Genomic DNA, 18768 nt, shown 5'->3' with positions numbered 1-18768 from the left:
CAGAGAGAGAGAGAGAGAGAGAGAGAGAGAGAGAGAGTGAGAGATTGAGAGAGAAAGATAGAGAGAGAACGACAAACACCACTAATATAAGATTAAATTTTACAGCTGTACAAATGGTTTTCGTTTTCTTATTAATCTATCTATGCAATCTGTTTTAAGAGTTCCTTTGTTACAACATGGTCTTTATCTAACGAATAGTATGCAATATAACAAAAAAAACAAACGTATCTAATAACAGAATTATCTATTAAAATAATGATAGCAACCAAAGAAAGAAAGTTATGGTTATTAATCAAATAAACACACACACACACACACACACACACACACACACACACACACACACACACACACGTGTGCGCACGTGAGTCTATATACATGCATACGTATTCTCGTGTGTATATTTAGCCAATAACCTACAATGCAGAACTTGAACTTGGCAAGAAAACTTGCATTGTTCATTTATATATATATATATATTTATATATATATATATATATATATATAAATATATAAATATATAATTTTTTTTTACAATTAAATGCAGCTGTTATTTTCAATACTGCAACATAAATATAGAAAGGAACACCCACGCTGCTTTGTTTAATATCACGACTGAATAATTTATTATTTACAACCGACTAAATATCGAAGGTCTATGAATCGAATCCCAACTTGGGCTTGGCATTATTATATTATAATTCATCCTAGTAACCCCCCTACTTATAATCGAGCTATTATATATATTGTTAAACATGACTTCCTGCATTATTAAAAGAAAAAATGAAATTATGAAAAGTTAATTTATATGCAAGCATTTTTTTTAAGACCGATCATCATCGGAACATTGTTTCTTCGAAGTTATTAAAATATATATATATATAAAAGAAAAAGAAAACAAAAAAAAACTAAAAAATATTTACATGCACGTGCTTTGACTTTCAATTTAAAAAGTGACTTCGACTTTTAAATTCAAAGAAGCATGAACGTGCAAATTTATTTTAAGAGCTGTTATTATATAGTATTTTTTTTTTGTTTTTAATTACTTCAAAGAAGAAAGCTCTGATGGTACTAATTAATCATTGCGATAAGGCTAATCGATGGATTGAAACAAATTCTAGATAGATAATTAAATGAATTACTTTCATATATATATAAAATTTACCACTTTTTTCTCTTCATAATACTGTATAAAAATGTGTATTTCCTAATGTCATTATAGAAAGGTAAAAATTAAAGATAAATCACAAAAATATGCTTATACTTGCATACAAATCCACATCTTTATAATGACCAAACAAAATTTTTTTTCTCAAAATTCCGATATTCTTTGACATCGTATAATTTCCTATTTCAAACGATTTAAATTCTATGCATTATATATTTTTAATACATAACATTTAAAAACTAGCCATATCTGGTAAAACAAAACCAAATGTATAGAAGTTATACCGTAAACCCGGATTTAAAAAAAAAGTTAACTGAATATTTTTAAATATAACTTGTTTACGTACACGAAACGTTTTTTAAGCATTATAACTAAAACAAATAACGGAATGTCTTTAAAACGGTAAGTTTTTAGATTATATTTTTATATTTTCTCTAAATAATTTTGTTTAAAAATCATTTTTATAAATAAATCAAATAAAAGTGAATTTTATTCAGACAGAACCGATTTCAAAAGTTAATTAAAATTGAAATACTTGTAACATGTTAACAAATATATATTTAAATTACTAAAATATTAATAAATTTAAATTCGTCTAATATTAGATACTCTATGATTTTTTTCGGAATATTAAATCTCTAATGTGGTATAAATATCTAAAAATGTACATACAGTTTTAAATTATGGTGCACTAGCCGGTCAGGGAGTTTTGCCCCCTGAACCCCCGATATGTTTGTTATCCTCATGGTTGTGAAAATAATACTGATAAATAATAGTTAAAGCCAAAAAATCTCTCTTTCCTCCAACGTTTCCCTCATTCTTGACTTAGAAACTTTGATCTAATAATAATTGCTCCTGATTAATAATAAACTAATAATTATTAAAATGATTTAAATAGATAAAAGTCGAGGGTTACCTTACAGGCACCTGCGGTATATCCTAACCACAACGCACTCCCAACGAAAACATGTCTCGTTGACGGCATACGCAACATATCTTATTGTACGTGTTAGTAAGATTCTTAGACGTTTAACTCTATATTTCGTGGGAGGGGGTGTCATAGTACAGAGCTGGAATCGTATGTTATAAAACGCGTTGTCTGCATTATTATTATTAAACGCATTGTTATTATTTTTACGTCGAAAGACGAAATCAAAAACACATTAGGTCGTTGTTCAAGAGGAAAAGTTCACAACTTTATCCCCAAAGAGGGGGCTAAGGCCTCGATCTATGGCTTCAAACATTCTCTGGGATAACACAAATGTATCCTAAACATTTGAAAGCAATCGGTCGGTTGGTTCTAGTGTGATGCTGTTGCAAATGGTCAGAATCGCCACAAATTTTCGCATTTATATATTAGTTTGATTATAGTGCAGATATCCGTGTGAGTCATTACTTAATGGCTTTATTAAGTAACGATTTGAGTTCATAGTCCACTTAAAGTTAGATAGAGGAAGAGTTGTGTGTGAAACCTTCTGTGTTACAGTAAGGCGCGGGGATCGCGCTACCAATGATGATGGGTCAAACATCAGGCCAAACCGATGATGATGTGTTATCACAGGTTTAGAGGGTCTAAAAGACTACCTCCGGTAAAGCCCATCAAGGGTAGGAACATCCTGACCCCCTCTTACATCTGATCCCTCTTACAGAGATCAGATGTAATACCACCCTACGGGGGGTCAGGATGTAAAAGGCCGTAAGTCTGTTGTTACTATGTAAATAAATAATGATCTTTTAAATCATTAGGTCTTAAGTAGACTGAAATCCTTTACGGGAATTATTTCAATTCCATAATTTCATACTCGTAGCTAAAATACATGTAGAAAGACGTAAAATTATATTTCCAAGTTTATAATATTTAAAGTAAAACTACTTAATACAAAAATTGTGAAACATAATACAATGAATGTAAGTTATAGGGTAAAAATAAACCAAATTAACAGTATTTCGTATACGAAATAACCACTTTTACTTGTAAGCAATCACTGGTTTCGTAATACACTGATGTAATATTAGTTATAATTGAGAGTAATAAAAATTTCATACAGTTAAAATGGGTGTCAAATAGCAAGCTATATGATATCAATCAAAAGATATTTCGCGTAATCTAATTTTTTTTTTTACTTAGATGTGAAACTTTACAAAATATTATTAAAAAATTAGAAACATCAAAAATAATACGTAATAAAAAAAAAACTAACAGACTTATAATGTTACAAGTATAATTTAAAGTCTCACAGAAAAATTAATTACCATTTATAAATATTTTTTTGAAAACTCCCGATTTAGGACGGGATTAAAAATAAAAAAACCTTCAGTAATGTTTTTTGATATAATTTATAAAAAACCATCAATGTATGTTTAGGTACACATATTCAGACCTGTAAAATAGCTGCATATATATTAAAAAAGAATAATAATAAAAAGAGACCAAGTTATTCTTACCCTTAAAAAACAAAAAATATCTCATGACAGGTATATCATGGATAATAAATCTAGTTTCCCTTTTTATTTAAGGTAATATTATTATATATATCAAGCCCAATAACATGCAGGCTTGATATTCAGTTAGATTTTCGTATGGTTTTTTTTTTAATTTTTACACAAGGGCTGATTAACTAAGAAATTAAAAAAAGATCTAGTTGCAGTTCTGCGCAAGACGGCCGAATTTTTGTTTCTGACACCATCACTATTTCGCAACCAGAAACGCAATGATTATCAGAGTACAATGAACTATATACGTTAGATAAACGAGTACACCGCACATACAGCATATCTAAATTTCAATGGGATTGGTTTAGTAGTTTTGAACATTTTCGAGCCACAACATTTTCACATATTTTGGAACAACTACAATAACTTAACCAATCTACATCAAATTCTCACATGCAAACGTCAGATATACCTACTACAGCATAAATTTCAATGAAATTGATCTAGTAGTTTTGGAGATTTTCAAACCACAAGATTTTATACGTGAATGCTATTTTTGAGATTTTCAAGTCACAAAATTTCATACATGAATGATATTTTCGTAATCCTCATACCTCAAAACGCAAAGAAAATTGATTTTCACCTCCCAATCCTACCAGGCGACCGAAAATAATACTTCAAATTGAGGTTACATTGTGTGTTTTCGACCTTAAATTTAGCGTAACTCGGGAACGATTCAATCAATCTTCATCATATTTTCACACGCAGAACTTCACATGCACTATTACTGCATATATAAAATATAATTGAAATTGATTAAGTAATTTTGGAGATTTTCCAGCCACAAATTTTATTCATAGGCCTATATATATTAATATATAAGGAAATCCGAATTTATGTGTACGGTATTTTCGTACTCCTCATACCTCAAAATGTAAAGAAAATTCTGTTTTAACCCCACCCCTTCACTCCAACCGTACGATCGAATGTAACACTATGTTTTTCTTTGAAAAGTCCGTAAAAAAAGTTAAAAAATGTATTGAATACATTATCTGTAGTCAATCTGGGAATATTTTAATATATTTTTAATTTTATAATTATTAACACCACGGGCTAAATATGAAAACTTAAGCATATAAATCTTTTTACGATTAAGTCACAGGTTCTACCGTTAATTTCTTTATGATGTTTATACATACGAGATAAGACAGGCAAGACAGACAATAAAAGCATTGATACGACAGATTTTTATAGACAAAATTTTTAAATAATATTTTTGATAACGTTAATATATGTTTCGGTTGGAGTGCATAAAATAACCGTACTTTAAGCTGCAAGAAATAACATTTTTAAAGGGATAAAATAAATGGAAAATTCTTAACGATAGAGAATAAACTTTATTATATTTGGAAATGATTCGTTCAAAACTAAAATTGTACAAAAGAAAAAGAAGTAACGATAATAAATAGAAAATAAATTACAGAATGCGTTCTTACCGACATAACAGTTGCATTGACGTTGATTATAAGTATAAATCATGTCTCTAATATTTATACGACAATATTAATAAGGTAGATAAAATAATAAAAAATGCAGACGGCAATAAATAATTACGTACGTAAGAACACAACGTGTAACTGAATTATAATGTGACACTATAATATATTTAGTGACTTTTCCATGCAAGCAGCCGGACAGGAAACGTGCAAGGCCGTATAAACTATTAAACATAGATAGATGAAAGAATGATACGAACAGAGAAAAAAAGAACTTGAATCGAAGAAGAAAAAGAAGATGATAAAGAATGTTGCTGGCTTGCTTCCTTTTTAACATTCGCGATGAGCATCGAAAGAGACCATCGAACTTAAGAGGATTTCCGGAGGATATACAACTGTCATACAACACTATTGTAGTCTACGGCTGCATTGTATTTGTACAGTTGTTACTTTATATGAATGGATATTGACTTTACAATATGGAAATGTTAATCTTTACTGCATAAATTAAACAGCAAAAGTAACATGCATGCATGTACATATCTATTAGTTATATATAAACATATATATATGTTTAAAAAATAATAATTTATAATTAAAAATCATAACTTTTATTATTTTTTTAATTAATTTTATTATTTATTTTAACATTTACAACTTCAATTAATTAAGGTAACTGAAGAAATTAAATTAATAAAAAAAAGATGTTGAATATTTCCGACGTTGTATAGAGCTTAAAACATCTATTTTAAAAATTAAAACTACACACACTCGAAAGACCTTAATTATATTCTTATTCAGACAAAAATAATTAATAGCACGCATTTTACTGTGGTAGGAAAGGGAGGAAAAAAACAGGGGTTGTTGGAGGTGAAAAATGTAAATGGAATAGGTTTTTAACCGATTTTTAAAATATATAACATTATTTTGTAAGAATAACGTTGGGGAGCAGCAAGAGACCACTAGTTTAACTTAAAATATACTATACTTTTATCTTAGCCAAGAGGCCGAGAAGCGATTAACTTAAAATGTAATTAAAATTATTTTAAATGACAATATTTTGGATTATTTTTATTTATTTTATTCTCCTAATGTGTATGTTGCAATCTGTTCATACTAGCGAACAATAAGCAACTCTCTCACGGCCCAATGAGATATGTGAGGTGTAGCCTTGAACAGATTAAGACCGACCATTCCTAAGACGTAAGGTTAATTGAAACCCAACCACCAAAGTACACCGGTATCCGCTATTTAGTATTGAAATCCGTATAAAACTACTATCGTTTACTAGGATTTGAACCTCAGAACCTTCGACTTCGAAAATCAGCTATTAAAACAGCTGACTTGCGACCGAGACACGGTCGTGTTTATTATTATTATTTGAACAAACGATATTTAAATATATTTTTAAACGTATGTAATAAAATATCACGGTATTTTACAGAGAAAAATCTGTAAAAGAATTAAATCATTTGTACTGTACTCTACACGTGAATATACGTAATGACTATACGTAATATACGTGAAACAACTGTACTTTAATGTAATAGGCGATTATGATTTCCGATAGCTTTAATAGAAATTATTTTTTCTTTTACAACCCTTTTTATTATTCTGTTTTAATTTAAATTATATAACTACGTAATAATTTTATTAAAACTTAGATTCAGTGCAAAAAATGTCCTACCTTAAAAAAAAAATGAAACAAGCGAACGGAAAATTTTCTCTTAATAATACGTAAAAATGATTTTCTTTATATAATCCCTTAACGAAGTAATGAGATATGGAAATACTTCTTATGAGAAATTTTCCGTTATGTCCTACAGATTTTCTTTAAATAAATTTCATTAAACAATAACGTAGAAAATAATAAATTTTAAACTGATACAGAAAAAAATGTTCTTATCAAGTTGTCTGTAAGATAAAACTAGTCATAAAAGAAAGTTTTTTGTTAAAAATTACTAAAATCAGTAAGAAACAGTAAAAAATTACAATATTGGAAGTTCTTTATTTATTCATTATTTAAAAAAAAATAAATGTATATTAGAGGTATTATATCTTTATAGTAAAATAAAACTAAAAATACGTACGTAAAAAGAAAAAAGTTAACACAACTTGTACAATTCAACGGGTAAAATATTAAAATTTTTTTCTAATAAAATAATTTACTATTTTACTGGTATTACTATTACATTTAAAGCAAATCAAACTAACACATTTTAAAACAACAATTACAAAAATCTAAAAATAAAATTTAATTTATTTTTATAATTATAATTATTATGTTAAAAAACAAAAACACAAACGTACGAAAAATAATAAGACACCAAAATTCTCTTTATATTACAAATGTGTAATATTCTCAAGCATACGGTAACATGAACACACATAGTTAACATAAATAATACACGCAATGAATATTATAAGAATAAAATAAATGATAATATTAAGTAAAACTTATTCTCATGATATAATTATTAAAATATAAAAATAATGAAGTATTTTTTTTTATTTTAAGCTTTCTTACATGCATCAACAAACTCTAGATTAAAGAGTTTACACAATCATTATTTTTTTTTATAAAAATTTACAGCTTTAAATAACAGTATATCTTTATAAGTCACCACTGTTTTAAAAAAAGTATTTTATCTCGTGATTCATCTTAAATTAATTAAGCGATAGCTTACCTCTCAATTATTAAATAATAACGTAGAAAAACATAAACAAGTTTCCAGTAGTTTTTGCAACATTTGACTTGAAGGTAAACATAAAGGTTACTAACCAAATGAAGCTTACTTATCAAAAGTAAGCTTAATTTTTAGTTATCTATTCTAATTAGTTGATTTAACCTGAAATTAAGGTAATCGATCTTTCCTTCACTGAACACTCCTTTTATTTATTCCTATCAAGTTCACGACTTAAATTACAAAAAAAAAAAAAAAAATTGGTAGTAAACCATAATCAGTTGAAATCATAATTTAAAGTGCCAATGATGATGGTTTAAAATTTACCTGAAATTCATTTTTACAAAATAAAAAAAAATTAGAAATACGATCATTATATTACTTAAATTACTAATTTTACAAATAAAAAATAAATAATTAACCATATGAGATTTTTATCTCGTAGAAAAGTATGAAAACAATAAGAAATAAAAACTGAAGTTATTAATTATCTTTTAATATGACACAACTATCATAAAATATATATTCATGTGTAAAAAGTACTATAAGGTTAGAGAAAATAAATCGTAAAATAAACAGATAAAATATTTTTCAACAAACAGTTGGATTTAATATGTATGTGTGTGTGAACACTTTTTTCTCTGATTTTGATTTCGGATTCAGATTAAGTATTGTTAGAGGATTACAAAAATACACGAATGGCCGCGATCAGCCGTCGGGTTCACATAAAAATGGTCGCCAAAATAAATATTTTCTAATAATCATTACGCAATAACGGTGTAAGGTATCAAGATAATCCAAACACACCGATATAAGGTTTACTAAAATTAATAAACTAAACAAACATCAATATTGTAAATCAAGTATAAGACCCCAACCAAAATGACGGAAACACTACCTTTTTACTAATTGAAAAAATAAAATATGCCATAAAACTGCTAAACACGGTATAAATAAGTTATATTTAACTTAGCGTAAATATGATACCAATAGAGAGTTATTAAAACCATAACAAATTCATTTGCACCTCCAGTAGTTTTTAAAAAAAAATCTTTTAATTTAAAATTATAAAAATGTGTAACTTTTTAATTGTAACAGATACTGAAAAGTAACCATCATATAAAATAAAATTGTAAATTACGATTAAGATAATAAGTAACTGATTTGATCGGCCAGCAAATAATGGTCAAGGGAACTTTAAAACATAAAAATAATCCAAAAACTTATGTAACTTTAATTAGCTTAATATACAATATTAATGTTCGTTCGGGAAAGTCTTATTAGACTTTCCATTGATAACTAGTTTAAGAATGAAAAAGTCAACTCTATCCTGTATTATATTTTCAATTTTTACTGTTAAAAAAATAAAGTTTTATTGGTGTAAAGGAAAAAAATTAATTTTTAGCGTTTTGACATAAAACTTATGATGAGTTATACCAAATGAAATTTAAATTTAGGAAACTTCAATCGTATTGTAAATCGAAATTTCAATTCCAAATTTTTATCTTTTAGTTATAGAGACGGGGCAGTCTATATAAACACAAAAAATACATCGTTAGACGTGCTATGAAATCAGTTTAATGAATTCAACGCTTCAGTACCCAGTTTTCTATTTTACATTAATATTATATACTTACATATAATAAAAGAATGAAAGAACTGTTAGTTGACGCCAAACTAACTTAATCACCATATATTTTGTTTGATTAATAACAATGAAGGCTATTTATAAATGATTATAAACGGAATCAATAAAATTTTGTAGAAATAAATTCATCTATTCAAATATTATTACAAGATAAATAAATGATTTAATTTTGTAACATAATTTCTAATGTATAAGGAAAAATGTTTGTACAATCTAAAATCATTAACTTTAACTATTATTAATAATCTTTTACTCGAAATGTACATGATATTACATTTATTTGTATTATTTAAAAGATAATTAAACGAATAGATAATTAACCCAATTATTTGAATAATAATACGTTTTCATGAGATAAAATAATAAACAAAATTCGTTGAATTTTATTATAATTTGTTCAAATTTCACTAAAAGCTTCTTCTCTAATAATAAACAATTTTATAACTCCATCATTTATATAATAACAAACAATTTGAGTTAAAATTGTTTACTTTTAATTTATAAAAAGGTTTCAAGTAAATAAATAAAATCCATTAGTTTGATAAAAAAAAATAATAAGAAGAAAAACAATAGGGATGAGTTAAGAGGAAAGGGTAAATTTTTGCTGTTGAAGGTCTTTTACGTAATATATATGAAACCAAGGACATATAAGAGCTTCCCTTTTTGTATTACATATTTATGTCAACAAAGAAAAAAACCAACCTCACCTAACCTTTACCAGACTTATCTAATATTGCGTGATAGTATATAATCTAGTAGCCTATATATAAAATGAAGAGCAAAATAAAAATCTTACTCAACATTGACATCTGACATGTCAAGGTCATATAATATATATATATACACACACACATACACATGTATATATTATATAATCTCTACAGAAAAAAAAACATGTTCTTTTATCCATTTTTTTTTTCTTTTTCTAATCATAATATTATATTAACGTAAACTTTTTTTTAATGACAGAATAGTATACTTAATTGATTCCAACCTATTATATATGAAAAATAAATACGTCGTACAACACATCAAAATAATTGACAGGTAAATTTTATGTCATTTATTTTTTTTTAGTGATATAGTACGAAACGAAAAAAAATTAAATAAACAGAAGAAATTTTATGAAGTAAATTACCATTATAAATAATAAATTAACAATTATCATAAAATGGGAGTCCTTGTAAAAAAAAGAAAAGAATAAAAACAAATTCATTAAGTAAATTTATTATATTCTTCTACGAAATGTATTCATAATAAACCGATAAAAATATGAACACAATTAAACAGTTAATTATCTCTGATAATTAAATGTTTAATATTTTTCCCACACGCTTACTAGAAAATTCCATAGTATATTTATGACAAATTATTTCATGCAAATTAGAGAAATGAAATTAAAAACCACTAAAAATTATAATTAATTTTCCATAATTATAAAACTACGAAAAATTAAAAGAATGAAGTGAACATTATGCAAAGGATTTTACATTAAATCACATTATCTTCAAGTAATAATTGTATCATATTATGATTCGTGAATTCTTACTTATAAATAAGATTACAATTATTATTACACTGTATACGGGTATGTGGGTGAGAGTAATAATTATTATACATTTTTAAAGACGATGCCATTTTTATCCGTGGAATACTAGAAGAATAAAGTGGGACTAACTTAGAAAGAAATGAGTGACTATTGATTGTATTTGAAAAATAATTAATTAAAAAAAATTTAGTTATTTTTAACTAAAATGTGATGATAATTTTAATAATAAAAAAATCAAATACATAGATAATTTTGATAATTGATTTTAAAGTGATCTACAATAAATAGCACTTTTAGGTAGATTTCGTAAGAAAGCTACCTGTAATGGGTACCATGATTCGACTTTCGGAAAATTTCGACAAATCTTCACGTTTACTTCCCCTAGACCCCTAGCACCGGTGAAACCTATCTCAGACTTTCGGCGTGCCGAAAGGGCTTTTTTTTTAGAAAGAGACATGTTTTTTTTTTAAACTACAGGAAATATAAAATTTATAGAAAATAAAAGTTAAAACCATTTAAACTTCTGCAGAAAAAGCTACAAATATTAAGTTATGTACGATTCATAACAACCTGAATTAATCATTAAACATGTATGAACTATATATTTTTGTAGAATTTAATCATTACTTAAAATGTTTGACCATAAATGAATTTCCCTTTACTAATTAATAAGGAAATAATTACCACAAAGAAATGATATTTTTTCTAAACACCACATATAAAAACTTAGGACATTTTTTTTCACTGTTTTACTTATATAGGTCAAGGGTAATTAATTTTATTTATATATATTACATTTTTAAGATGATAATTTAAATTTATTAGATAAAATAAAATTCATGATAAACAATAAATAATTAAAATAAAGCGTGTCAAGGTAAAGGAAAATATTTTAAATGATACTAAGTATTGTGAACAAATTAACTTACTTTTACCACATAATAATAATAATATTAAAAAAAATGAAGGTGGTATCATTTAATAATAATAATAATGCAATTGTGAATAAATATAGAAAATAAAAAAGGAACGAACTAATTTAATTATATTAACTTTTCATGAGTAATAAAAAAAAAATATTTAATGACAAGATAAAATATCATATAACTAATTTTATAACATACAATAAAATAGTTATTAAAAAATAGATATTTAATAAGAGAAAATTAAAAAAAAGTCTCAGCAAATATATATTTCATGAATTTAAACATTATTCTATAACAGGACCATAACTTCTTGTTACTTGTAAAGAATACATACAGTAAATCAAAGAATCAAAAAAAAATCAACATGATTAAAATTTCGTTAACAACTTAAAGGAAATATTCAGAGAGCAATCATAATTAAACCTACTTATACGCAGATGCTACTATTTTCGTTTTTCATTTAATAATTTACTGTTATTTAGCACAACTTATATTTCAGATACTATAGACCATTATTAGAATTAATACATGAAAAAGGGAGAAACCCATTACTTAAAAGTGTATTAAGCAGAATAAATAAAGAAAAAACTTTTGCTGGTTAATTGGAAAAGATTATATATATATATATCATGTTTTATAATCTACAAATTTTAAATCTGTTAAAAATTTAAAAAAAAAACACGACTGCCAAAAAAATAGAGTTCCCAATCTAGCGGTCGAAATCGGAAACTTCTGGGCACGGTTTTTGAAATTCGCATTTGATTTTAAAATGAGCTCGATTCTGAGAACGTTAGGCGTGCGGATGACAAACATTGATATTTAATATAGGCTAGTTACTAATATAGGATAATTAAAGAGCGTGCGGGTGAGAATTTTGTACACAGTATAATTTTTTTAAACATATATATATATATATATATATATATATATATATATATGTTTAAAAAAATATACCCTATGACAATCCCGTACCGTAAGGATTCCAACTAAATTAGGGGTCACATCTAAATCGGTTCAGCCGTCGAGTTGGGACAAACATAAATACATACATCCTAAATATATTACACTCCCTGTTGGTTAGTTATGTAAAATAAGGTTTTTTTAAATGCATTTTTAATATCAAAGAGCCAAAATTATTTTTAGAAAATAATAATTTTTTTTTATTTCAATGGATTCAATGAAATTGTTTCATTAAAAATTATTAACATTTTTTAAAAATTTTACGTTTAATTTACTTACATAATGGCTTTTTTTTAATTTATGAAAAATGGCGTCCATCTTTTACCGTTCATCTCATTTTAGCGACATATTTTCCAAAATATTACTACAAATGTAATGAAATCATTCGTTACCTGTTTAATGAAGAACGATAAAATAGTTCTTTAATTACAGTAAAATAAATAAACAAACTTAACAAATCACTACCTCATGATGTAATACGATAAAAAAATTAACGTAAAATTAATAATACACGTGATACAAACCAAATACGTATTTTTTTATTTTAACTGGGTTATATAAACATAATTTAATATTCACACAAATGGAATGTAATAAATACATTACAATCTTGTTATTATGTAGTGCAATAATGATAATACTATGCAATATATCAAATAAGTACAAAAATAAATAATAACACCTGTAATAAAACAGGGCATCCTTCAATTTTTTTACGCATTAACAAAAAAATTATATATTTAGAAATGGTTCATAAAATTTATCTTATTTTTATTACGTATACGCCACTCATTTTTAATATATGTATATGTATGTAATATAATTTGAGAGAATGTACGCGTAAGCGCGTGCATTAATATTAATGGTATGCAACCGGTAGTAAAATACGTAACAGTATAAACGACATATTAATGATTATGACCTTATTAGTGTAAAAGATACTAAGTCATGTAGGAATATGTAATCACATTACGGAGAGTTAATCTCGATTCTTTAAGACATACCCTAACCAGAATAGGGTACAACATTTTTTCCATCATGAATACGTTACAAGAACAGATAATTTAATATATGTAAGCGTAGATCATGAATAAAGACGGAAGAAAAAACAAAACAAAAATGAAATAAACCGGTTTTGAATAACGTAACGTACCTATAGTAGAAAACTTGTGTGTATATATATATATTTTAATAGTACTACTAGTTGAAATAAAAAATGACGAAACAATACCACAATACACACTAAAACAAGTTATTAAATAACTTACATTATACATATATTGTACGAATGAGGTTAAAAACAAATTTTTTCTTTTGTATATCAGAAATGATGTTAAATTTATATTTGAAAGTAAAGACAGCACCCACCCACACACACACACACACACACACACACACACACACACACACACACACACAGATATATATACTTTATATACCTTTATATATATGTATATATGTTCACTTGAATGAAAATTTGTGACAAAGGAACAAAAGACAGTAACAGGGCAATAACCATGTATAAATGCCTTTAAATCCGCTGTAAAGAACAGATTTCCATTAAATTCGTTAATAGATTTTTAAAATTTGAACCAACCTATAACGGAGATAATTCGGTAACCTTTACAAAACCTACACTTTCCACTAACATTCAGAAAACTCATAAAAAATAAATATAATAAAAATTTCCAGAGATAAAATATAATTTATATAAAAATTCAATATTTAACATTTTCTATTCCTCTACTGCGAGAAGACAGTCTGTGTAACGCATTGTTTCCCAAGGAAAAGAGAATATTAATTTCTTGCACTCATTACAGCAGCCAATCACTATCATGAACACAGTGAAAATGTAAGTACATTTTCACTCTGTTCAGCCCTACAAGTCGGGCTGAATATCAGTTGCGTTTCAGCGGGCTTGACATGTTTATAACAGTATATCTGGTGTAATGCAAACAGCCACGATAAACCACTTCATTCATCAACCTCCTAAGCAAACCTGATATAGGATGCTTGTTATTATTATTAAGATGGTTATGACAATTTTATTTCTCAATCACCTACAACCTCTATCGTTATGGTATCTACAAAAAAAAACAACACTTTCCAACTATATTCGGCATTTAATCACATTTTGTGTTGTATTAATAATAATTAGAAAATATGGATGCAAAATAATAAATTAGAAGTTGTTACTTCTAATGAACAGCAAATTGAAATGGACAGTAATGACGTTAAGACAACTTAACGTGATTTATCATCATCGATGAAAAAAATAGAATTGTATCTGAATAGCAAAAAGAGATATCGATTAGATTTGAAATTTTAAGGATTTTTGTATACCGACTGAGCTTTCCTAATTCCATTTGGTAATAATACCCGTAAACGATCACGTAATGTATTTATGTAAATGTGTTAATGAAATATACCTAAATGCTGTTAACGTAATAATGTTGCTAACAAAAACGGGTTTGTTTTGTTTGTTCCAGGATGCAATTAAGTGTGCTGCTAGTAACAGCGTTAGTAGCTGCACTGACGCACGGTTACCCGGTCGGTGAACCGGAACAAAAGGAATCGCCACAACCAGTCGTACCTCTAGTCATCGCCGACTATTCGACCGTATCAAAAAGCGCCGATGAAGCAAAACCGGAAGACGCCAAACCAACCGAAGCGATCGTTGCCGCTCCAGCTGAAGCAGCACCTGCAGAGGTTAAGGTAGAAGAACCGAAAAAGGACGCCGAAGTATCGACTCCAGAACCGGAAAAACTAACAGAACCTGTTTCTGCCGCACCCGCTGCCTCAGTTGAAGCAGAGGAACAAAAATCCGCACCCGATGTACACGTTGAAGAATTAAAACCGGCCGCTGATCCCGCCAATGTAGAAAATCCAGTCGCACCTGTAGAAGCAGTCGCTTCTAAAGAAGAACTGAAACAAGACGCCAGCGACCTCTCCGAACAGAAGGCTACTGCCCCGGAACCTAGCAAAGTCGAACCGGTAGCCGCAACAGAAGATGTGAAGAGAAATTCTGAAGTAGTCGATAAAACAGCCGAACCGGTTAACGCAGTAGAAGAACCGAAAGCAGATGCTGAAGCTCCTGCTGCTGATGCACCGGTAGAAAAACCTGTAGAAGAAAAGAAAGCGGAAGTCGCAGAAGAAGCAAAGAAAGAAGAAGCAAAATCAGAAGTTGCCGCTGCAGTAGTTGAAGAAAAGAAGGAAGAAGACAGTTCAGAAGAGAAAAAGGACGAATCCAAACCCGCTGAAGTCAAAGAAGATAATTCATCAGAAGAGAAAAAAGACGAATCAAAATCATCAGAAGAAGTAAAAGAAGAACCAAAACCGGAAGAGAAGAAAGAAGAAGTCAAAGAGGAAGTTAAACCGGTAGAAGAGAAACACGAAGTTAAACCTGAAGAAAATAAAGAAGCTGAAAAAGTTGAAGAAGCTAAACCGGCAGAAGTAAAGGCCGAAAGCCGAAGAAGACGCGAAGCAAAAGACAAAGAAGAGAAGAAACCCACTGATATTAAGAAGGATGAAATCAAAAAACCAAAATCTGAAGAACCGGCACCGGTTCATGAAACATCACACGAACAAAAGTCTGACGATAGCTCAGAATCTGGAACTAAATCGGAAGAAGTAAATTCATCAGAAGAAATAAAGAAACCAGAAGCTGATTCCTCAGGTTCAGAAGAAAAACCAGCCGAAACGGCTAAACCGGATGAAAAGAAAGCTGAAGTAAAAGCTCCAGAAGCCGCTGTTGCTGAAGAAAAGCCGTCTTCAGAACAGGCTGTACCTACCACAGAAGCATCTAAAGAAGAAGAAAAAAAGGCTACGGAAGTTAAGGAAGCACCAGCAAGCACGTAAGATGAACATATAATAACATTGAGAGAGTGCGAACGGCGCCTGGTGTTTATCGGGACAGCGGACAAAAAATCTCTTGTTAAAAAACACATTCCATCTGTATTTTTTAAATTATTTCTGTGTGATTGCGTGACTCAAGTTCCCTTCTTGTGCTATAAGACCAACATATATATTATTTATCACCCCACCTACACAAATCCGCTCTTCTAGCATGGACGGGAACCTAAAAAAACAATAAGGACGCTAGTATTTCATATAGAAATACTTAAGCGATAAACCTTAACCTGTAATGAGGATAATAATTGCAAGATTCGTTTCTAAATCGTGCGATTATCTTTCCTTCAGTACAAACAATGAAAACAGAAAATCAACAAAACTTTTCCCTTTATAAGCGGAAAAGTAAGTTTCCCTTAATGCATTATTTAATTATAAAAAAAAATACTTTTTAAAATTTAATTAAATAGATATTTGTGTGTTAAAATGTCATCAACAACGTTTTATCCTTTATGTTTGCCTAATGTAAAATACAGAAAAAGACACTGAACTTTTAATTATAAAAATGATGAACAACTCTACTATTATTAGTAAAAATAATCATGTTGTAAGTTAAATCGATAAATATTTAATTTAATTAATGATAATATTATTTTAATTATGATAATTATAATTAATTAAAATATAATTAGTTTCCGTTGTTGTGATCTTTAATTGATTTTTAATTGTGTATACAAAAGTGCCTTGTACTATTTAATTTGTAATGTAAAAATAAAGAGTGCCCATTTTTATACACTAAAATGCGTTAAGTTTATTTTTTTTATTATATTTTAAAATATAATAAATAAAAATATTTTATAAAAAATTAGTAACATACAGCATTAAGATATAAAAAATGCAAATTACCTATTTTTTACTGTTGCATGATTTAACAGAAACAATGTCATTCACAAATGGAATGTGAATATAATGAAATCCTTAAAAAAATTATTCTAAATTATAAATAAAAAGATATTTTAATGATCGAGTTACAATCAAAGTACAATATAATGTTGTACACTGTAATGCAAGCTATAATGATAATAATCATTGTTATGAAAAAAACTTTTGTGTTTGAAGAATCACAAATAATCTTGTACAAAATAAATATAAGGCAATGCACAGAAGCTCAAAGTTATCTTCGAATAGTTCTGACGTAGGCTGGATTGATGGTGAAATTTTTATAGATCCCTGATCGGTTACTAGATGACTGGCGATAAATATATACTCGCACACACACACACACACACACACACACCTCCTACTCTTCAACAGCAAGATAGTGTAGGTACATCCTTATGCTATGATAACTTAGATGATCTATACCTTCTTAACTCATCAAAAAATTACATCCCATTCTCAGTAACAAATCGTATGACTTGATTTTATCACATGGAAAACTGATAATTAAAAATTGTTTTTAAATATATATAAAACCCACAACATGTTGCTCACTTATCAGAAACGCAACGAATTCATTTCATATTTCGTAAAAATACCCAGTACACGTCACGCTTTGTCGAACAAAACACCATCTAAGCACTCCCTTATTTGAAGCATTTGGAATGGTTAATTATAAACCACTCACCCTTACTTATAGCCAACATCCTTTATCTAAGACAAAACAAAATAAAAAATGCATATCGCTAATATACAACAAACTACACTCATACAAAATTGTCAACATTTTCAGGAAAACAGGTTGTTGTTTCAGTTTCAAAATACACAAGATCATAAATCAAACTAAATTTTTAAAAAACACGCACTTACTATAAAAGACAGCAAATCAGAGATATACAAATTAAATTCCATTGATAGCAATAAATACATCGGACAGACAGGAAGGACATTTATTATCTTGCAAAGAAAGATGTGGAGACTGTAAATATAACAAACGGCGAATTTTTTAAAATCATGTCATAAAAAAACAGGTTAAACATACCATAGTCATTGATCACTCCCTGCAAGATTAGCAAACAAAATCAGAACGATCATAAAATAATTGAGTGATAATAA

General features: G+C 27.9%; 2 protein-coding genes across 2 annotated transcripts in view; one reads left to right on the top strand and one right to left on the bottom strand.

Moving 5' to 3' along the window:
- LOC142323726 (uncharacterized) overlaps nucleotides 1–17427 on the top strand; it is a 38718-nt gene extending 21291 nt beyond the window's left edge. The window contains exon 2 of the mRNA XM_075363882.1: nucleotides 15354–17427. Coding sequence (XP_075219997.1) covers nucleotides 15355–16722 — 1368 coding nt within the window. The 5' untranslated portion in view covers nucleotide 15354 and the 3' untranslated portion in view covers nucleotides 16723–17427. The remainder of the gene's footprint in view (nucleotides 1–15353) is intronic.
- LOC142323725 (uncharacterized) overlaps nucleotides 1–18768 on the bottom strand; it is a 417400-nt gene that overhangs the window by 270454 nt on the left and 128178 nt on the right. The gene's annotated exons all lie outside the window — the stretch shown is intronic.

This window comes from Lycorma delicatula, chromosome 4, assembly GCF_047948215.1.
Source record: "Lycorma delicatula isolate Av1 chromosome 4, ASM4794821v1, whole genome shotgun sequence".
Taxonomy (NCBI): domain Eukaryota; kingdom Metazoa; phylum Arthropoda; class Insecta; order Hemiptera; family Fulgoridae; genus Lycorma; species Lycorma delicatula.
This window is presented reverse-complemented; position numbering and strand designations above follow the sequence as displayed.